Source organism: Hemicordylus capensis, chromosome 3 (genome assembly GCF_027244095.1).
Source record: "Hemicordylus capensis ecotype Gifberg chromosome 3, rHemCap1.1.pri, whole genome shotgun sequence".
NCBI lineage: Eukaryota > Metazoa > Chordata > Lepidosauria > Squamata > Cordylidae > Hemicordylus > Hemicordylus capensis.
Window position 1 is genome coordinate 5,182,223 of NC_069659.1, and position 22,623 is coordinate 5,204,845.

General features: G+C 47.8%; 1 protein-coding gene across 2 annotated transcripts in view; it reads left to right on the forward strand.

The window, feature by feature from the left end:
• Nucleotides 1-22,310, forward strand: part of P4HA3 (prolyl 4-hydroxylase subunit alpha 3) — a 37,580-nt gene extending 15,270 nt beyond the window's left edge. Inside the window, exons 6-13 of one of the 2 annotated variants that reach the window (XM_053310434.1) lie at nucleotides 2,695-2,858; nucleotides 3,539-3,715; nucleotides 8,582-8,646; nucleotides 12,244-12,403; nucleotides 13,711-13,773; nucleotides 14,963-15,031; nucleotides 16,051-16,147; nucleotides 21,630-22,310. In XM_053310434.1, the coding sequence (XP_053166409.1) occupies nucleotides 2,695-2,858; nucleotides 3,539-3,715; nucleotides 8,582-8,646; nucleotides 12,244-12,403; nucleotides 13,711-13,773; nucleotides 14,963-15,031; nucleotides 16,051-16,147; nucleotides 21,630-21,700 (866 nt within the window). In that variant the 3' untranslated portion in view covers nucleotides 21,701-22,310. The remainder of the gene's footprint in view (nucleotides 1-2,694; nucleotides 2,859-3,538; nucleotides 3,716-8,581; nucleotides 8,647-12,243; nucleotides 12,404-13,710; nucleotides 13,774-14,962; nucleotides 15,032-16,050; nucleotides 16,148-21,629) is intronic. The other variant, XM_053310433.1, reaches the window with a different exon arrangement.
• Nucleotides 22,311-22,623: the final 313 nt, after the last annotated feature.

Consider the following 22,623-nt stretch of genomic DNA (forward strand, 5'->3'; position numbering starts at 1 on the left):
TTTCTGATAATAACCAGACCTTTTACCCATTCACTAGAAGAGTACTATTGAAAAGGACAGGGCCTTCTCTGTTGCTGCCCCCAGACTTTGGAATGCTCTCCTAGTGATCATTCGCTCCTCAGACTCCATCACAATTTTTAGAAAGCTTGTTAAACCTTGGCTTTTTATCCAGGCCTTTACATGATTGTTTCTATTGCTGCTTCTGTGTGTTTTACCCATGTATAGTTTTTATCTTTGTATTTTATATATTTTAAATCAGATTTGTTTCATATTTTTAGCTTAACACTTTTAATTGTTATTTTTATTGTATGTTTTTTAACTTTTGTAAACCGCCTTGGGATTGTTTTAAATGAAAGGTGGTATATAAGTTTAACAAACAAACAAACAAACAAATAAGGGGAGGGTTGTTTTTGGAACGCAAGAGCAAGCCAGCAGACGGAGGTGCAGAAATCACGCAAAGTCCCTGCTCAGTGAGTGAGTGGAGCATTAGATTGTGCTGGGACAGAAAACAGAAGCCTGTGGGAATGTGTGGAGGGTGAGTAAACTCAGGCTTAGAATTTGTTTGCAGGTTTTTCACAGGGCACCCTTTATTGCTTTGTGGAAATGGCCAATGTGAATGTTCTATTATACATTTCTGTCCTACTACTAGTGATGATGGATCTATGCTACCTCCAGGTGCAGAGGAAGTCATAGGAATATAGGAAGCTGCCTTATATTGAGTCAAACCATTGGTCCATCTAGCTCAGTTTTGTCTACACAGACTGGCAGCGGCTTTCCCAAGTTTAGAGCCAGGAGTCTCTCTCAGCCCTATCTTGGAGATTCCAGGGAGAGAACCTGGAACCTTCTGCACGCAAGCAGGTAGGTGCTCTTCCCAGAGCGGCCCCATCCCCAAGGGGAATATCTTACAGTGCTGCTCACACATGTAGTCTCCCATCCAGATGCAAACCAGGGCAGACCCTGCTTAGCAAAGGCTACAGTTCACGCTTGCTGCTGCAAGAGCAGGTCCCCTCTCAGTGTTCAATGTCTGCCTTTGAATACCAGTACAATACAATACAATACAAACGACAATGGGAGACGGCGATTTGCCTATCATGTCCTCTTTCTGGGGTGTTCAGAGGCATCTCGTGGAAGCAGGATGCTAGACTAGCTCAGCGGCGGCTTGAGGGCTTGCACTGATCGAGCTGGCGCCAAGAAGCTGCTGGCTTCCCCCCGCCTGCTGCTGACCCTGCCCTGGGGGCCAACATCCACCCTGGAGGCAGGGGCCTGCCATGCGCCTTCCTCGCCTTCACTGCGCTTCCCCGACTTGGGTTTTCAACCGCAGTTCAGAAGACACAGGCAGTGAAGACGGCAAGGACAGCCCAGTGGTGTGGTGGCCTCGGTTGGTTGCCTTGCACCAACAGGCCTGTGCATTTTGCTTGGCTTCATTTCAGGGAGGGAAGATCCAGAAGGTAAGGCAGGTGGGAGATGGGAAAGGGCAGCACAGGGAAGGGAGCAAGGGCTGCCCCTACCCACCCACCTCACGCTATCAGCATAGTCAGGGGGCAGGGGCAGGCACAAGGTGGCGGGGGGAGTGGAAGAGGAGACAGTGACGCTGCTGGAAATTCTCTGTGGTGAGAGAATCCCTTTCTCATTCTAGCAGAGTGCACAGAGGCACAACACAGCGGAATTTACTTAGGCATGTGTGTATCCTGAGAGTAAAGTAACTTGGAGCCAATTCATAGTTTCAAATCAATATAAAAGGCATTTATTAAGGAACTCCATTCTAGATAGGAAAGTGAGGAGTTAGGATCTCTAATCTATCTATCTAGCTGGATGCAGATGGATTCTGCATCCTCTCTGCACACAGGATGCAGGGAGAGGAGCTTGCCATGTTGCAAGGTAGAAGGGCAGGTAGGGAAGAGAGAGAGAGGAAGGAAGTTCATCCCTGAGATTAGCAATCTACATATCCAAAGGGATAGTGTCAGAGCAGTAGAGAAGGGATGACCAATGTCTTGACCCTCTAGCCCTCTGACTCACTAGTCTGTCCTCCACTGTCTGAGACGAGACAGCGCAAAGTCCTTTAACTTCCAACAGACATATTGAGGAGCCAGGAAGGAAGCAGTGAAAACAGTCTAAGGGGAGGAGAGCTGGCCATGTGGCTAGCAAGCATGAATTGTCCCCTTTGCCAGGCAGGGTCTGCCCTGGCTGCATATGAATGGGAGACTAGAAGTGTGAGCACTGCAAGATATTCCCCTCGGGATGAAGCCGCTCTGGGAAGAGCATCTGGGCTCCAAGTTCCCTCCCTGCCTTCTCCAAGATAGGGCTGAGAGAGATTCCTGCCTGCAACCTTGGAGAAGCCGCTGCCAGTCTGGGTAGACAATACTGAGCTGGACGGACCAAAGATCTGACTCAGTAGATGGCAGCTTCCTATGTCCCTAAGTGGTAGGCAGGTAAGGCCATGTCCATGAATGGTGTGAGTGAGGCAAGATGGCCACATTTGCCCCCTCATAGTGCAGCACCACCTGAGGCCACTGCCTCAGCCCGCCTCATGAGTGAGCCGCCCCGGGCTAGGTGGACCTTTGGTCTGATCCAGCAGGGCCCTTCTGATGTTCCTGTAGGGAGGATGACAGAAATCTGGGCAGGAGGGAGCACACTCATTCTGGTCACCTCTGGAGGAAGCTGAAGACAGACTGAACTCTCGGTCTTCTCTACTAGATCCAAGCAACAGACGAATGGCAAGGAACATCCTCAAGTATGAGAAACTCCTGATGGAGAACCCTGAGGCTGGCGAGGAGGAGGTGGCCCTGCAGAGGCCGAATGTGACTCACCTGGAGACCAGAGATCTTTATGAAACTTTGTGTCAGACCCTTGGATCTCAGGTGGGTCAGATGCGGACGCTTGTGGTTGCAAGCATGACTTGTCCCCATAGCTAAGCAGGGTCCACCCTGGTTGCATATGAAAGGGAGACTGGAAGTGTGAGCAGTGTAAGAGATTCCCCTCAGGGGATGGAGCTGCTCTGGGAATTGCATCTAGGCTCCAAGTTCCCTCCCTGGCATCTCCAAGAGAGGGCTGAGAGAGAGATTCCTGCCTGCAACCTTGGAGAAGCTGCTGCCAATCTGTGAAGATGATACTGAGCAAGATGGACCAAGGGTCTGACTCAGTATATGGCAGCTTCCTATGTTCCTGTGTTGACTACAAAGGGTTTGGCTTAATTTTCATCCACTACTGAGCATATATAAACTGTGTTTGTACATATTGTTCTCTTCATTGTCTTCCTCTACTACCAAATGTTAGACTGTAAGCTCCTTGGGTGCAGGGACCTATGTCCTTTGGGAACTCATGTAACCCGCTAAAACAGAGGCTTCCAATCCTGGGTCCCTAGATGCTGTTAGACCACAGCCCCCACCACCCTCCATTGCAGTGGCCATAGCTGAGGACCCCCCCCTGCTCTAAAGCACCATGTACACTGAAGGTCCAATATCAATAAACAAGGATACCTCTTTTTTTGCTGGTTCACAAGCAGATTCCGTGCTAAACCCTTTAACCAACCCTATTTCAGCCAGACCAATACCAGCTGCCTCACCTCTGCTGCACCTACGAGACCCAGGGAGACCCTCTGCTGATCCTCCAGCCACTGAAGAAGGAAACCATCCATCGGCATCCCTACATAGCACTCTACCACGACTTTGTCAGTGATTATGAAGCCGAGAGGATCAAGTCGCTAGCCTCCCCTTGGGTAAGCAGGCAAAATCGAGGGACTTGTCTACATGGTGAGTTTCTCTGGGGTCGGTCAGTCCTGAGCTGAAGTCCATTTCACCAGAAGCAAAGCCTAAACCGAGAAGAACATCTGAGAATCCGTGTTGGCACCACAAGAATTTGTCTTGAAACAGGAGCCCGATTCAGACATTATGTGTACGAGTGTACAGATGTCTGTACACTCATACATGTGTTTGTGTGAATGACTGCACCTGTGTTCATTTTATTTATTTATTTATTTATTTATTTATTTATTATTTTAAAAGTGAGCCTGGATACAGGCCCTTCAAATGCATGGTACCGGCACGATACCTGTGTTCAACATAACATGTGAATGACGTACCTTTGTACAGATCTGTGCTTGTGTACACTGTACACTTGCTGTACAAGTGTTGAACATAACGTGTGAATGGGCCTAGGAAGAGGAGCAAGTGCTGTCCCTCTGTGCCTATGACAGCTTCCCTCCTGGAACCCACAGCAACCTTCATCCAGACTGGGACTACGGCAGGGCAAATATGAAAGCTTCCCTTCCCCACACCGCAGACCCGAATCAGATCAGGGCCCCCTGTGGCTGCTATTTGCACAAAAAGGGGAAACAGGCAGGATCAGACAACATTATTAGTGTCCCATTGAGTTTGCCCTTAACATGGTGCAGAAGCATATGGAGCGGAATTAACTTTGCATTTACCTGTCATGCTGGCTATGCAGGGTGGGCGGCCCTTCCATGAGGATGGGGAGGCAGCTGTCTCAGGGGGCAGATTGTTGGGGCAGCAGCCAGGTGGCAAGGCGAAGGCATGCCCCACCGCTGCCATTGCAGCGGTTCTTCTTAGGAACACTATAGCCAAGATATCCACTTCTTTTAATATTTCTATTTAAAATGATTTTTAAATCTGCTGCCAATTAATTTGGGGTATGTTTTTAGTTGATTAATCAGGGATGGGGCTGTTGCAAAATAGACAGAGCATCTGCTCTGCATGCAGAAGGTGCCAGTTTCAGTCCCTGGCAGCATCTCCAGGTAGGGCTGGGGGAAACCCCGGCCTGAAACCGTAGAGAAATGGCTGCCAGTCAGTGTAGACAATACTGGGTAAGATGGACCAATGATATGACTCAGGCAGGTGCCCATGCTTCTATTAAATGTTGCAACCCTAATAATCATCATAGGAACATAGGAACATAGGAAACTGCCATATACTGAGTATATGGCAGACCATTGGTCTATCTAGCTCAGTATGGTCTTCACAGACTGGCAGTGGCTTCTTCAAGGTTGCAAGGTTGGAGTCTCTCTCAGCCCTATCTTGGAGAAGCCAGGGAGAGAACTTGGAACCTAGATGCTCTTCGCAGAGCGGCTTCATCCCCTGAGGGGAATATCTGGCAGTGCTCACACATCAAGTCTCCCATTCAGATGCAACCAGGTCGGACCCTGCTTAGCTATGGGGACAAGTCATGCTTGCTACCACAAGACCAGCTCTCCTCTCCACGACCAGCTCTCCTCTCCAGATAATCACAATAATAATCACAATAATCATAAATTAGACAAGTTTGCTTGATAATTGACTACACAATCATTTGATTGCAGGGTTTTATGTAGGTTACCAAGGTTATGATTTGATTATGTAGGTTACCAGAAGGCCACATCTGGAGTACTGTGTACAGCTTTGGTAACCGTATCTTAAGAAGGATATTGTAGAACAGGAGGAAGTAATTTTTCACACAGCACATAATTAATCTATGGAATTCCGTGCCATGGAATGTGGTGATGGCCACCAGCTTGGATGGCTTTAAGAGGGGCTTAGACAGATTAGTGGAGGAGAGGTCTATCATTGGTTACTAGTCGGAGGGCTATAGGCCACCTCCAGCCTCAGAGGCAGGATGTCTCTGAGTACCAGTTGCAGGAGAGAGGGCATGCCCTCAACTCCTGCCTGTAGGCTTCCAGCAGCATCTGGTGGGCCATTGTGTGAAACAGGATGCTGGACTAGATGGGCCTCCTTGGGCCTGATCCAGCAGGGCTGTTCTTATGTAAGATTAAAGTTATTGTGTGAACCCATCCACAGGTGGTTTCTTTCTAGCTCGAGATTCCCACCTTGGCATGGGTTCACACAATCACACTCATGTTGGTAACCCACATGAAACCTAGATTCAAGTGATTAAGGTCGTACATACTACCATGATTGGTGGTGGGAGGTGAGCCGGTGTAAGGCAGGGATGAACCTACCCTCCCGACAGATGATTTCCTTTTTGATCTCCTTTTTGGCGAGCCATTGCACGCTCACACAATCCGCGCTTCTCTGAGCAGCATGGATCACTGGAGGCCAGGAAAATGAGTCCTGACTTCTAGGAATCCCAAAATGTACTGTGCGAGCAGCCCAGTGCATTGGGGAATTCCCCCGTGAGTTGGGTGCTTTAGGCGGCCAGCTCTGTGTGTGCTCAGGCTGCATGCAACCCGAGCACACACCCACGGCCCTCTTTAACCCAGGTTAAGGCCGGGTTAAAAACTCGGGCTTGCAGATCAGGCAGCGCCGGGATTGGCCCGATCCCGATGCTTCACACGGGCATCCAAACCCACGCTGCCCAAACCTGGGTCTGGCTGCTCGTGTGAACAGCCTCATTGTGTGAACAAGCCTGATGTATTTTTCACCATTGAAACCAAAACGGCAGATGCTGCCCTGATGTGTGAAGAAGAAGAAGCACCAGTTTGGTTACTCAAACTCCTTCAGAAGCCGCGAGAATGAAAACTGGCCACCTAGTGACAGGACGGAGGAGAAGAATGAGGAGGAGAGGAGAATCTCCCCTGTGGCTCACCCACCCGCAGCTGAAACCAACCCTCCTCCAGTGGATGTCCCTGCCAGTTGCCTCAGTAACCACACAAACTGGCCCATGTGGAGATTATTAACTTAATCCACAGTGCAGACGGGCCATTAATTCTGCGGTCCACCAGAGAGCCCTTCCCAGGGCCAGCCTGCATTTGGCTGTTGTGGGTCATCATTGCATTCGGCTTGGCTTTCAGACTGTGAGGCAGTTTTCCGGATTGTGTCACTGCTGGGAATGCTCTGGGAAGGTTCCTGGCTGAGACACTTTTCCATCCTGTGGGCTGCTGCTCCTAACCATTCCTGAAGCTGGAGACAGGCGCTCTCTGAAGAGCTGGAAGTGATCTGAGGGAGGAGTCCTCGCTTCCTATGGAGTAGCCCCCTCTTTCCTCCATCCCACTGTTTCCTCTTGTTAAATGCATATCGCAGGCTTTCCAAGCAATGCAGATCTGCAAAACTGTTCTGAGCAGAGGTAAAAGTGGGGGCGCTCGTACACATCTCATGGAACTCTCTCTCTCTCTTTCACGGCACCTTCGGCTGTCTGGAAATGCCTCCAGCTGACTGTTGGTCAACAGGATTCTGCTCCTTTTGAGACGTGGAGTAGAGTCAGATTTCAGAGTGTGAAGCTTGCAGAAAGCTGGGCAGTGGTAGAGAGCATAATGGGAAAAGGAAAGATTGTGCCGTCAAGTCGGTGTTGACTCCTGGCAACCACAGAGCCATGTGGTTTTCTTGGTAGAATACAGGAGGGGTTGACCATTGCCTTCCTCCTACGCAGTCTGAGATGATGCCCTTCAGCATCTTCCTAGATCGCTGCTGCCCGAAAGAGGTGTTTCCAATTGTCTGGGACACATACGAGTGGGGATTCGAACTGACAGCCTCTTGCTCCCTAGGCAAGTTGCTTCCCCGCTATGCCATTAGATGGTTTGATAGAGAGCATACCTGTTTCATTTAGAAAGACCAGCTGAAATGCATTTGAGGGACAGATTCTCAAACAGATTATCCTCATGGATGCTGGGGAGGGGGGGGGGAGTTAAAATGAGGAAAGGTCCAATCATGGATCTTTGGCGGGGGCCAGGGAATACCCAAATACCCATAAGAAGCTGCCTCTAGACCAAGTCATGCCTTTGGTTCATCTACCCCAGGACTCTCTACACAGCCAGAGTTTAGGAGGAGAAATAGGAAATGTGGGTTGATGCACAGAATTGGACTCAGGATCTTCTGTCTGCAGCTGTCTCATGCTGGTCCGTCTGGGCGCTTTCCAGACTAGACCCTATAACGGGTCAGGACATATCTCAGAAATGTGCTTCCACACTTCCTGCGTCCTGACACCGCAGTCCCTACGGGGACAGCAGGGTGCCGTTCACATTTCCAATGCCCCGTTGCGAATTTAATCGCTGCAATATAGAGCAAGGATGTCGTACATCTGGCATGGAAAAGTTGCTGTTTTGTTGGGTCGTTAGTTGCTGCGAGACTGCTCCCTCTGCTGTTGACGTCCCAAATGCGACTTGCCTGACAGAGGCAGTTTGCTGCTAATGAGGAGCTAGTCTGGAAAGCGCCCTGGCTGCTCATTATTGTCTACACAGACTGGCAGCAGCTCTCAGCCTTATCTGGAGTGGCTGCCAAGGGTTGAGCCAGCGCTCTACCACTGAGCTATGGATGTTCCCCCAGAGACCGCATGGCCAACATCCTGGCTGACATCTGACTCAGGCTGTGCCAGCACAATGAACAGTGATGCGTACGTGCCAGAAGGCTACTGCGTGGGAGGAGCCAATGGCCAACCCCTCCTGTATTCTGCCAAAGAAAACCACGGGGCTCTGTGGTCACCAGGAGTCGAAATTGACTTGACGGCACACTTTACCTTTACCAGGCAGGTTTCAAACGTGAAAGTGCAGAACTTGGCAACGCTTCAGAAGCAACATGGATACTGGTTGACCTTTCAGGAGAGTCTTGTATTCCGTCTTCATGGAGGTATCTCCCGTGCCGCAGATCTGCCACTAATGACCTCATTCTTTCTCTCTATCTCTCCCTCTGTTCCCCTCCAGCTGCAGAGGTCAGTGGTTGCCTCTGGAGAAAAGCAGCAGCAAGCAGACTACCGGATAAGCAAGAGGTAATTGCTTCTGTCCACCCCGCACCCACCCCGCTCTGCCAGTTATGCCTTGCAAGAGGAGGACTATGGAATTCCCTGGCCCGAAGCAGTAGCTAGTAAGAGAGGTCTCAGCTCAGCAGCAGAATATTTGAGAATGCTTCACAGCCTCTTCTAGCAGAGTTTGTGTGTCTTTCCCTAACAAGTTCATGACAGGCCAGAATTCAACAGGTTTTCCAACAGCAAAGCACAATCCTCCATGCCTTTGAAACCTCCTCGCTCCAGAGCTCTCTAACAATCAGAGCTTTAAGGGTGGGCTGAAATGTTACGGTGCCTATGTGGGGGCCCACTGAAAAGTAGCCCACGTGATGATGGGGACCCCCTTGCCTTGGTGCATTTAGGGGCTTTAGCTTTCAGCTTCAGGGGCCTTCAGATAGGATGCCCACTTTTGCTACGCATGGACAGCACAGTCAGTGTCAGTGAGCATGGAACGTGAAACCATGGTGGATGCTGGCAAGAAGAGGCAGGAGGAATCGCTCCAGAGGGGAGAGGGAGAGGGAGTGTGCAGCATCTGCAAACCCCGCTTAGTGTTCAAGACTCCACTGCTGCATCTGCTCTGATAGGACATGAGCCGGCTCAGTACCATCTGGGAGTTATTCACATATAGCTTCATGCTGTGGGGCAAATGTTGAGCGAAGTCACTTCGAATCACACTCGCAGCATTGAGGGAAGCAGCCCCATCCCTCTGCTCTTGGGTTTTGTTTTGGTGCAAATTCACATGGCTTGCCTCCATGTTTTCCTTCTAGCCAATTGGGGTGGGGGGAGAGATGACTAAAGAGCTACATCTGCATTTGTAAAGCGAGTATCCTCCTTATCATGCTAATAATTCTACGTCAGTGCCTCTCCCAATTTGCTCCGGCGTTTTCAGAAAAAGTAGCTTAAAAACAGAATTTTAAAAACCTGGAAATACCTCGAGATAAGCTAGAATTCACAAGACAAAGCCCGACTTGTGTGTGGAGTGGGTCCAAGGATCTCGAAGGGACTTCGGGGTGAGTTTGGCTGGTGTGTGAACGTATTTGGGGTAGAAGCCATGTGTGTAAAGCCTCCTGGGGGAACCAGTGCTGCTCATGGTGAGTTTTGACAAGGTTTGCACTCCTAGAAATGAAAAGTCGGTAACTGCCTTGCAATATTTTCATTCTGTAGTGTGTTCTCATGCTTTTCTTGTCCTGACCATTGAGTCTGCAATGGCCAAAGGTTCAGTGGTGTTTTAAAAGCACAAAAATGACAATAATTTTTAATTGATGTTGTCAAAGGATGGAAATGAAAATTGGCAGGATTATCCTCTACTTCATGGGGAGAATAGAACAATTTGTTCATTGTACAACCTGACCCTGGCCCTAACTCTTACCAGAATGCTTTGCTCTGTGCAAAAATGACTGCAATTTTATTCTAATCGTTGGTGGGGGCGAGGTAAGGATAACGAAGGGGCGATAGCACAGAGAAAAGCTGTCAGGCCAACCATGCTCTCACTTAGTTTCCATTTCTAGCAGGGTTGGTGTTGCCAAAAGTCACTATGAGCATTTGTCCCCAGAGATGGTACCACTGGCTAAAATTTGTGGGCATGGATCATGGACAGATCATGGCCACACAGTGGACAGAATATCTGAAAACTCCTAACCTCATCAGTTATCCCAGATGGGGTGTGTGTGTGTGTGTGTGTGTGTGTGTGTGTGTGTGTGTGTGAGAGAGAGAGAGAGAGAGAGAGAGAGAGAGACAGAGAGAGACAGACAGACAGACAGACATGTGGACACTACATTCCCATGCAGAAATGCTTTGTGTGAATGCTGTGTTCTTCTCATTGGCCCTGAGTTTCTGTAACATATTCTTTCTGCTGAATCAGACTGCCATCTAGCCCTGCCTTTTTGTGGAGGGGTACCAACACATTTGTCCACGTGTGTATAGGAACGAGCCAAGAACTTTTGCACTGCCTTGCTTCTTCAAAAATGAAAATAATTAAGTGTCCCTCAATATTATTCATCCTGAGCTTTTGGAGACAGAACCAAATAGAAAACCCCAAATAGGCACATATTCTGGAGTGTTCCCAAGTCATTCTTTCCTCGAAAGTATTGATTTTTATTTCCGCTGTTTGATCACATTGGATCACAACCCGCCTTGAGCTGCAATTGAACAAGCCATCTTGAGGTGAAAGGTTCATCGCTGGCCTCCCCTTCCCAAGGCTTTCCGATGGTTGCCGAAGGGCAGGATTTATGGCCAACATCGGTATTTATCGCTCTGCCATGGAAGGCTGCCTAAGCTGGAGAAAATGACTGCATGAGGCCTGTTGCAAGGCAGAGTGAAATCTGGAATTCACGCACAAAGGAGATGGTGTGTGTGTGTGTGTGAGAGTGTTACAGTTGCAAACAGCCCTGGCTGGCAAATGTTTTTTCAAGATGATCTCATTGCTGAGTTTTGAAGTCTGCATACTAGACACTCCGTTGACCACTGGAATTCCATTTCCCAGATTTTGAACAGCAGGCGGATGTATTTAACTCGTTCCTCTCTGCCAGCTTCTTTGGAAAAACAAAAGGAGCACTGATTTGAAATGCCAAATGTAAAGTTAATAGAGCTGTCCACCGGTTAAGGAGTTCACAGGTGATTAATAATGGCCTTGGAACTGGTTAATCCAGCGGTTTCCAGCCTTGGGTCCCCAGATGTTGAACAAGTCCTGACATCTTCAGCCACATGTTTGCACAGTGTTAGTCTGGATGGCAGCCTCTGTCATCTTTGCTAGAGGAACACACAGACTTAAGCCATTCCTACAGATATTTGCAATTATTGTTTAGTTTACTTATGGCCTTTAAAAGTATGCCTTTTTTATTTTTTTATTTTTAAAGAAAATCTTATGTGCTAACTAAGCTATACAACAGGCGTTCTCAAACTTGGGACCTCAGATGTTGGACTCTACAACTGCCATTATGACCTTTGAGGCTGAGGATGATGGGTGGTTGTGATCCAACATCTGTTTGAGAACTCCTGCTGCACATAGTTCATTTTGTGTCTTTAAGTAACATAATATTTTTGTTTCATAAGCAGTAACATAAGTTTAAATATGTCACATAAATTTGTATATATTTCAATTTTCCTCAAAACTTCTTTTTTCTTCTTCTTCTGGGGGATGGAGAGGTGAAAACACAATTTCCCCCCCGGCTTCAAATTTTCCAGAAATTTTACAGCTCTTTCCCAGGTTTGCTATTGTTCCTGTGTCTTTCCCCCTTCATAGTGAATAGCAGCCTCGGGAGGGATTTGGATTGGAGCTGGGGCAGAAAGAAAGGGGTCCCTGTGGTTGCTTTCAAAATAAGAAAATGGTGTCAGACCCTCCAATCACAAACCTCCTCCATATGTCTGTGTTTATTATTTCATATCTAGGCTGCCTTTCATCTATGCCCCCAAGCTGGCTATGCATTGTCTGGCCTTAAATCAGAGCAGGACAAGTGAGGGCAGAGGAAATGAATACGGCACAATATATTCTGCATAATGTATGGGAATTTGGAACTAAAGCGCTTGCTGCTTAACGGCGACTCTGTTCTTTGATAACCTCCTAACCTCATTTGTGCATTTCAGTGCTTGGTTGAAAGACACTGTCGACCCAGTGATTGTGGCGTTAGATCGGCGGATCGCAGCCCTGACCGGCTTGAATATCCAGCCCCCTTATGCAGAGTATCTGCAGGTGGTAAACTATGGACTTGGAGGTCACTACGAGCCCCATTTTGATCATGCTACTGTAAGTATACATATTTCCAGGCTGATGGTGTGTGAAAGTTCGTCACCGTCAAATACAAACATCTGGATTTGAAATTTAATGGGGAGTGATTTCCTACTGATGTAATGGATTTATTTAAAGCATGTCTGTCTTCATTCTCCTTTTGCCTTTGAGTGTGGTCTGCCATCTGTTCCAAGACCAGAGGATCGAGCTCCGCTACACTATAAAACTGAAAAAGGGTTTTGATCAGTGTAACTGGATAAAATGGTTTCCTCCACAATCAACTCTAGGAGCTGTATTTGCATTATGGTATTTGAAAGTCCTAACCCTCAAATCACAATTAACTGTAAGGTTGTCATGTTCTTCTACGAAGCCCCTGAGAATCTAGACCTGCCCATAACAGCTGCCTGGCAGGCATAAATTCAAGAGGTAAAACCTCATCATGTCTTTATCTACATGTTGGAAAAAGCTTTATCTGTGGGTGCTTTTCATATATCACACACACAGCTGTTTGAAGCACAGGAACCTTGCCAGGTACAAAATGGCAACAAATTCCCTAAATTCTGGATAGTACTAGGGGAAAGGAGTCACAATATTGATAGAGAATTAAATGTGTTATATAGACATGCTTATGGATTCCATCATGTCTGAAAGGGGTTTAAGGAAGGGTCCTCAACCTTGGATATGCAGATAGAGTTGATTATGTAGTTGTTGGACTACAACTCACATCATCCCCAAAGGCTGCTGTGGCTGGGGATGATGGGAGTTGTAGTCCAACAATATTTGGGGACCCAAAGTTGAGAATTCCTGATTTAAGGAATGTTCTTTGCCCTATTCAGACATTATATTGTATGAGTGTACAGATGTCTGAACACTCATACATTTTTGTGTGTGAATGACTGTACCTACATTCATTTTAAGAGTGAACCACGATACCGGCCCCCTGAAATTCAGGATACAGATAGGAAGTGTACTACTGTACCTGTGTTCAACATAATGTGTGAACAGCTGTACCTGTGTACAGATATGTAACGGTATACACTGTACACTCATCATATGAGTGTTGAACATAACGTGTGAATGGGGCTCTTGTGACTGTGGTCCAAATTGGCTCAAGATTTTTATTTAAATTAGAGATGTAATTTTTTGGCAGTATAAAAATATGTTAAATAAATAAATAAATAAATAAATAATTTATCCACAATGCTTCAGGTTACCCACCAGAAACTAAATGCACAGGCTGTTAATAATATCACACACACTCCCACCTATGAATAATGTCACTATCTGATGGTCCATGACTCAGCAACTCTGTTCTTTTGATACAGTCAAGAAAAAGCCCCCTTTACAGGATGAAATCTGGAAACCGAATTGCCACACTGATGGTCTATGTGAGTATTTCCTTGGGTTAAAATCTGGGGAGGATTTGGGGGTGTTGTTCTTTTTGCATGAGATAGTTGCGGGTGATATTTTAGAACAAGGATCCCAACCTTGGGTCCCCAGATGTTGCTGGACTACAACTCCCATCATTCCCAAAGACTGCTGTGGCTGGGAATAATGGAAGATGTAGTCCAACAATACCTGGGGATCCAAGACTGGGAACTCCTGCTTTAGAGTATTCTATATCTGACTCCAGAGAGGCTTCATCGTTGTTTTGGTCAAAATAGATCATTTTGAGTTAAAATCAGCCATGTTTCATGGCACATAAAGGCATGGAGGCCATCCAGTGAAACTGCAGAGCTGGCCTTAGGAGTGGACAAGCCAGGCAGTTGCTCAGGACACCAACATGAAGGGGCACCAGTGGAGCTTCCACAAGCCACACAACTTGGCAAAACGGATAAACTAACCATGAGCGGGGGTGGGGGGAGAGAGAGATGCTGAAGGCACTGCTCCTCAGTCTGAGTGCTCTTCATCTAGGGTTGGCCCTGCAGACAGCACAAAGAAAGAACATCTCAGCGCAATGTTTAATGAACTTATGGAATTTGCAGACATGAGATGTGGTTTTTCTGGCTTTAAAAGGGGATTGGAACCATTTGGGGAGGGAGAGAAGTCTACCAGTGGCTCTTGGCCCCAAAGACAAAGCAGAACCTCCCGATCTACCTGTCCAAGAGGCAGGATGCCACTGCATACAGGAAAAGTAAGCAACGAGGAGGCACCTGTTTTGAGTAGCAGAGCTTCCTCCTGGAACACAGGAATTTGGAGAAGGCCTCCAGATGTGTGCAGCAGAGAGTGTTTCGCTCAGCAAACAGGGCATATACAGCCCCGTCCCCACCCCTCCCCTTGCCTTGGAGACAAGACTTTCTGCTTCAAGGCCAAGACTTCTGTGCTAGGGAGCAGACAGGGTTCCCTCTGTAACAGGGTTTCCCAGATCCTCCCTATTACAACTCCCAGTATCCCCAGATGCAATGGCCTTTGGCTGAGGACAACTGGAGTTGCAATCAGCATCATCTGGGAATCTCTGTTACAGGGGGAACACTGCCAGACAGCCTTACATTTCAGCATCTCTACATTTAAAAATGATCAGCTACAGTACATGCGACCCTGTCATGTTCCCAATAAAGGCTGCTTTTCCTTTCTCAGCTGAGTTCAGTAGAAGCTGGTGGATCCACTGCCTTCATCTATGCAAACTTGAGCTTGCCTGCAGTCAAGGTGAGGAGGAGTGTGGATGTTCCCAAGAGATGCTAGCATCTTTGTGTTCTGAGTCAGAGCAATGGTCCATCTAGCTCAGCACCTACCTAGCAGACTCTCTGTCTGAAGCATCTAGGCCAGTGGTTCCCAATCTTGGGTTGGTGGGGGGAAGCAAAAGGAGAACATGTGACTAAGGTACTGGCCATACCCTATAAAGCCCTAAACAGCTTAGGCCCTGGGTATTTAAGAGAATGTCTTCTTCGCCATGTGCCCCACCGCCTGCTAAGATCATCTGGAGAGGTTTGCCTGCTGCTGCCAACTCACTTGGTAGCTACTCGGGACGGGGCCTTCTCCGTTTCAGCCCCTGGACTTTGGAATGCGCTCCCTGTTGAAATAAGAGCTTCCCCATCTCTGGCAACTTTTAAAAAGGCGCTGAAGACACACTTATTCACCCAGGCTTTTAATTAGATTTATAGTTTCACATAATTTTAATACTGGGTTTTAAATGTTTTTAATCTTTTAAATGATTTTAAGTGTTAATTGATCTAATGTTTTATATGATTTTAATTGTAAACCACCCAGAGACGCAGGCTTTGGGCGGTATAGACATGTTTTAAATAATAAATAATAATAATATTTTTGTTGGTTGTATAAAAAATGTTTTGTCATTATTACTATCTTTTCCAAGCTGTAGGTATATGGGGTGGAAATCTGAGTAAATAGACTAATTATGTCTTGCACAAATCAATTGGGGTGGCATTAATTAAGCAACACCTAGGAGAACCCAAATTTAGGAAAGACCTCTTTCATTATGAATCTCCCCATATGAGTTTGAGCCGCTGGGGAGAACTGAGTTCTGGATTGAGTCCAGGATGCTGTCAGGGATGACAGTCAGGATGGAGAGGTTGCCCTCTAGACCTCCAGCTACCAGCACAGGGACACCTTTGGTGTATCCAGATGTGCACTCACTGCTAAGCAAAAGGAACCTAAGGCAATTCATCTGTGGACACACGATTAACTGTCCCTGGTCTCTTTTCCAGAACGCAGCTGTCTTCTGGTGGAACCTTCACAAGAACGGGGAAGGGGATGAAGACACCCTCCATGCTGGCTGCCCAGTGCTTGCTGGAGACAAGTGGGGTAAGGGAAGGGCAGCATGGCCGCCTTGCACAATAATCCAACCACTTCTCTGCTGAATGCCTGCAGGGGGCAATGGTCAGGCTTAATTCCAGAAGTCTCCTTTCAAGCGTGCGCATGCTCTCTCTTTTTAAAAAGTTCACCAAGGTCTTAAGTGTATGATCTTCCTTCGCTGCAGTGGCTGGCATCCAGATGAATGCTGCACAGGTGCACCTACACAAGAAGGGCACATCGCTGAACAGATGGGGAACCTTGCGCAATCCCTTGCACTCTCTGTCTGCTTGCACAAGTGTTACTCTTGCACAACAAGGGCAGAGGATAGCTTTGCAGAATTCCCTGCCACATATGCGGACGGAGGAAGAAGCTTCACAGCAGGAGGCGCGCCATAGGAACATAGGAAGCTGCCATATACTGAGTCAGACCATTGGTCTATCCAGCTCAGAATTGTCTGCATAGACTGGCAGCGGCTTCTCCAAGGTTGCAGGCAGGAATCTCTCTCAGCCCTATCTTGGAGATGCTGCCAGGGAGGGAACTTGGAACCAGGGGCATAGCTATAATTGAGCGAAAGGGTTCAAAGAGCATGGGCCCCCAGCTCCTGAGGGCCCTCCAGCTCCATCCCTCCCTATTTTCTTCATTATCTCCCTCACTCTGGGGGGGCCACCAGAGAGAGGGATGAACACGGCCCCCTATTTTCTCCTAGCTACGCCCCTGCTTGGAACCTTCTGCTCTTCCCAGAGCGGCTCCATCCCCTGAGGGGAATCTCTTCCAGTGCTCACACATTAAGTCTCCCTTTCATGTGCAACCAGAGTAGACCCTGCTTAGCTATGGGGACAAGTCCTGCTTGCTTCCACAAGACCAGCTCTCCTATGCAGAAGTTGCAGAAGTGCACACTCAAGCTCCCAAGTTAGCAGAACTAGCTAGCGCAACGTCATTGGAAGGGCCTTGCTGGGTCAGGCACAAGACTCATCTAGTCTAGCAGCTCCTTGTTTCCCACAGTCACCACCAGATGCCTTGGGAAGCCACACAACCAGGAGATGATGGCATGCCCCCTCTCCTGCCAATGCTCCCCTGCAATGCGTGTTCAGAGGAATCCTGCCTCTGAGCATGGAGGTTGCCTATAGCCATCAGGACTAGCACGGGTCCTTGCACTAGGGCAGCAAGAGCCTGGATGTCAGCCAGTATCTCCAGCTCCCATGGGACAGGACCTATGAAATGCCCTGCTGAAGAGTCTGCTCAGTTTCATTGCTCTCCTGCCAGAAGCCAGAAAGTGAAATGGAAGAGGCTGTGCTTTGGTCTTTGAGTGTGCTTGCCAAGAAGGTGGGTATGGGTATAAAAGGTAAAGTGTGCTGTTCAGTCGGTGTCAACAACTGGCGCCCACAGAGCCCTGTGGTTGTCTTTGGTGTGAGATGATGCCTTTCAGCATCTTCCTATATCGCTGCTACCCAATATAGGTGTTTCCCATAGCCTGGGAAACATACCAGCGGGGATTCGAACCGACAACCTCTGGCTTGCTAGTCAAGTCATTTCCCCACTGCGCCATAGAGGTTGCTGGTTTGAATCCCTGCTGGGATGTTTCCCAGACTATGGGAAACACTTATATGTCCCATTTGCTAGGCAGGGTCCACACTGGTTTGCATTTGAAAGGGAGACTCTGTGTGTGTGAGCACTGTAAGATATTCCCCTTCAGGGACGCAGCTGCTCTGGGAAGAGCACCTGCATGCCTGCATACAGAAGGTCCCAGGTTCATTGCCTGGCAGCATCTCCAGGCACGGCTGGGAGAGACTCCTTGGTGAAGCCACTGCCAGTCTGAGCCTATGGAAAATACGGAGCTAGACGGACCGTCTTGTTTGACTCGGTAGAAGGCAGCTTCCTATGTTCTTCCTTCCAAAGGGCTATGGGAATGCGTGCAAATTCCGAATGGCCGTTGCCCATTTAGAAATCCCATGCATTTCTTGCCCATTTGGGAAGAACCAAGGTTTTCAGTGGGCATTCCCTGTCATTCATTTTAATACGTTCTCTAGAATGCTGCCCAATATAGGTGTTTCAGTGGGGATTTGAACCAGCAACCTCTGGCTTGCTAGACAAGCCATTTCTCCCCTGTGCAATTAGGTGGCTTGGGTGTGGGTGTACAGCTCCCCAAAATTTGATTCTGCCCTCCCTTCAAAAAACAAACCAGGGGATAACCCAAGCAGCAGCAGTTTGTGTGGAGAGGTGATTCCTACTTGGGGTATTTAGCTGTTCATCACTTGACATGGAGTGATGATAGTTGGAGAGCACTCAGCTTCAAGACTGTGCTTTAAATTGTAGGCATTTATTATAACTTTTTAAAAAATATTATTTTAAAAAAATAATATACGGAATGCCCAGCATATAGGAAGAATTATTGCAAGTTCCCAGACTACCTACGCCATTCAGAGTCCACCCAGACCTCATGATCATAATGGAAATGTGCAGCTGAGGGGTGGATATTACCTTCCCCCTCTGCAGGAACAATATTTTGTGCTTGAGTGCTGGGGGAAATGTGATCTCCCAGCGACTGAAGCACTGTCTGGAGGAATGATATAGAGGAGAGGAGAGGAGAGCTGGTCTTGTGGCAGCAAGCATGGCTTGTCCCCTTAGCTAAGTAGAGTAGAGTCTGCCCTGGTTGCATCTGAATGGGAGACTAGAAGTGTGAGCACTGCAAGATATTCCCCTCAGGGGATGAAGCTGCTCTGGGAAGAGCAGAAGGTTTCAAGTTCCCTCCCTGGCTTCCCCAAGATAGGACAATATTTATTTTTTTTATAGGACAAGATTTTTTTATTGAACCAACAAACTACCAAAGCATACAGAATGTTGCCAAAGCACAATTATATACAAAGTGGTTGTTTGTACATGATATATCTACAAAGATTTACACACAATGATTTGGAAACCCACAAGGTTATGAAGTATATGCAGGTAGTACTGTCACTCGGGGGTGGGGGATTTCAAGGCACATCAGGTAATGGGGGGGGAGTTTTTACGTCCAACGTCCATTTCCACAATTTGTCCTATTGCTGTTTAGATTGTCTTTAGATTGCCTTTTTGCACATAACCATACCAACTTTTCCAGAAGAGATTTACTGTCTCATCTGCGTGAACCTCTTGGTCGTGTCTTCCTTCCCTATTCCTATGCAGGAGCATTGCATAAATGACATACAGGTTTACTAACCTGATTACGAGGAGGGGAACATTCCAATTCCCTAGTATGAGGGCACCCGTTCCGTCCTGTTTTCCTTGAAGGTTTCTTTCTGGGACCTCGAAAGGAGGTTCTGTCACTCAAACCCGAGGTTAGTTCTTCCCAAATCTGCTTTTCCAAATCAGGCCACTCTAACAGCTTGCTTACTCCCTGCCACACTCTTTTGGCTACCACACACTCTTTTAAGAAATGTGAGTGGGTTTCCCTGAATGTTTTGCCTAGCTCACTAGCTTTCCGTTTGCAGGTGATTTTAGGGCACTCTTGCTGGTCCTCTGGGAACCATGGCTTAGCCGCATTAAATGGTAGTACTTGATGGTATAAGCGCCACCTTGTTTCCCATAAATGGAAAGGGACTTTTTTCTCCTTAAAGAGAGCGATAGGGTGATCGGGTTGCAACAAGTACTGTGAAGTGCGGTGTTTGCAGCGTTTACGTTCTAAATCAGGTTTTAAGAAACCCACTTCTAGAATCTCTCCATAAATTGTTTTCCTTAGCTGCTTAACTGAGGAGGATCCTTTAAATAGATCCGGTTCAACCTTCCATTTTTTAAGTGTGAATAACAAATCTCTCAAGTAGTCCGGGTGTTCTCTTTTTAAAACTTGTGTGATATTACTATTGAAAGATCCTTTCCCCCACCGTGCTATGCCCCATGCTGACTTGCGCCAATGCAGAGTGAAAAGCGAGACCCAGGTTTTTTGCAGGAGGTTGGACATATTATGGACATTCACGAAAATCCAGTTTCCAAAATTGTAGGACATGCATTCAGTTACAAAATAGGGTTGCAGGGCAGGTAGGGCTAGGCCTCCCCGCTCAACCTCCTTAAATGCTACCGCACGGGCCAAAAGGAAGGATGCTGTGTGCCATACTAGACAGAAGATCTGGTTTTCAACTCTCCGAAGGAGATCAAGCAGGGGAGGATAGACTACCGCCAGGTTATGCACCAGGGGTATCGGGTAAGTCCGAATGTAAACCGCTTTCTGGTACATGGCAAGGCTCCATTTTTTCCACATGGTGATTTTAAGCATTACTTTTTCTTCCCAATCTGTCCAATTCCCACCCACCCCGCCGACTTTTTCCTTAATCCCTTATTCAATCCCCAAAATGTTTACTGTATCTACCCACTTCAGTTTGGACTCTGGGGCCCCTTCGCTTTTACATTCAGAGATGGGTAGGCACGAGAGTTGCTGGCGTCCAGGGTCCATTTTAACAAATACACTTTTGTCAGCATTTAATTCTGAGCCCAAGATCTTGCCATATTCCCAGAAGAGGTCTAGTATTACAGAGATTTCATTTTCATTCGATAACAGTAATGTAACATTATCGGCATGAGCTACAAATTTTACCCTAAACTCAGAATGCGGTTCTGAGTGGACAGGTGGTTCGGCTATCCCCTCACTCTCCCTCCTCCTCCCTCCCGGGAAGATCTCACAGGGCAGAGGGATAGAGACCGAGAGTCCTTGCAGATGGGGTTCTCTCTGAATCCTAATCAGGATCGGATCCAGGTCAAAAACATAAAGTAATGGGCTCAGTGGGCATCCTTGGCGGACACCCGAATGCAACGTGATCGCGTCGCCCCGCCATCCATTAATCTGTGGTGTCACCTTTGCATTCGTATAGAGCAGCTGTATCCAAGTAACGAATAGGGGTGGTATACCTTTAGCTTTCAACAATGTCCACAGATAACTGTGGTTCACTTTGTCAAAGGCCTTAACTTGATCCAATAAGAGGAGGTGACCTTTCCAACTTTCATTCTGTATAGAGTAAAAAAGTTCTCTCAGCAGACACAATGAGTCTGTCATCTTTCTTCCCAAGATAGCGCTTGTCTGCAAGCTGTGGACCAATTTAGGAGCCACTTTCGCCAATCTATTATTTAGGATTTTGGCAAAGATTAAGATAGGGCCGAGAGAGATTCCTGCCTGTAACCTTGGAGAAGCCGCTGCCAGTCTGTGAAGACAATTCTGAGCTAGATGGACCTATGAGTATATGGCAGCTTCCTATGTAACTGAGTAAGAGTTCAACCTGTTTCATGCTAAAATAGATGGGAAAGACCCTCAAAATTTTAAATATTAGATGACATCAATAGGGTTGCAAACTCCTTTTCTAAATGTAGCTCGACTACATTTAACAACTTGCCCTCAAGTCGTGAACGTAGTGACCTGCCTCATTTTCATGCAACTTCTGCGAATCAGGCACAAGCAGCCTTGATAAAGGTGTGCAAATGACATGTGGCTCTCCCATTTAAGTCATACCATCCGTGTCTGTTTCCATAGTGGCCAACAAGTGGTTCCACGAACATGGCCAGGAGTTCCGAAGGCCATGTGGCTCCAGCCCAGAAGACTAGCAAACCTGAGAGCTCCTTGGAGTTCAGGAGGCACCAGAGAAACCACAGGAGGTGGCAGCTTGCAGTCTAGTGGAGAGGAAGTCTGAAACCTGCTGCCTTCCTCGCAGCTTGATGCGGAAAGGCCACCAGGAATGCTGAGCCACGGCCAGACCACCGGCACTTGGCAAGGTTCCCTCAGTCATTTATTTAGTCTGAGGACTGTCCGGTATAGCAAATGGAATGCAACACTCTACAGAGGAGGAGAGAAAGAAGCAACTGGGTATTCTGGAAGTTCTACAACCATACTTGGCTCTTGGGGCATTAATTTTGTATATATTGATATGTAGTTGGCAGTTACTAGAATGCAATGCCCCCGGGGCCCCGGGTCTATGGGATGTCAGAGAATTGTCACCAGTGTTCTGAGTGTTAATGGGGAACAGAGTGCTGAGATCAGTCCAGCTACTGTGGGGGAAGTGTCATGTTGATTTGGGCAGGGAGGAAAGCATTGGGGTCTGAGGAGAGGAGGGGCTGCAAGTGACAGGGGCTACAAATTAGGGATGTGCGTGGAACTATGGCGGGGAGGCTCGAAGGCGGAGGGGGGTGCCGCTTTAAGAATGGGGGTGGGTGCACTTACCCCTCCCACTGCTCCCCCCCCCCGCCAGCGTTCATTTTCGTAAAAGCTCATCGGAGCGGCCATGAACCTCCCTGCCGCCCCATTGCCCCCATTATCCGGATATAACCAGAAGTCCCCGACGCGCCTGCACGTGCTGTCATGTGCGCAGGCGCGCAACGTGCGTAGGCACATCGGGGACTTCCAGTTATAGCCGGGCAACAGGGTGGCAGGGAGGTACACTGCCCCCCTGATGAGCTTTTACGAAAATGGACGCCGGCAGGAAGGAGACGGCAGGAGGGGTAAGTGCACCCTCCCCCCGCTCTTAAAGCGA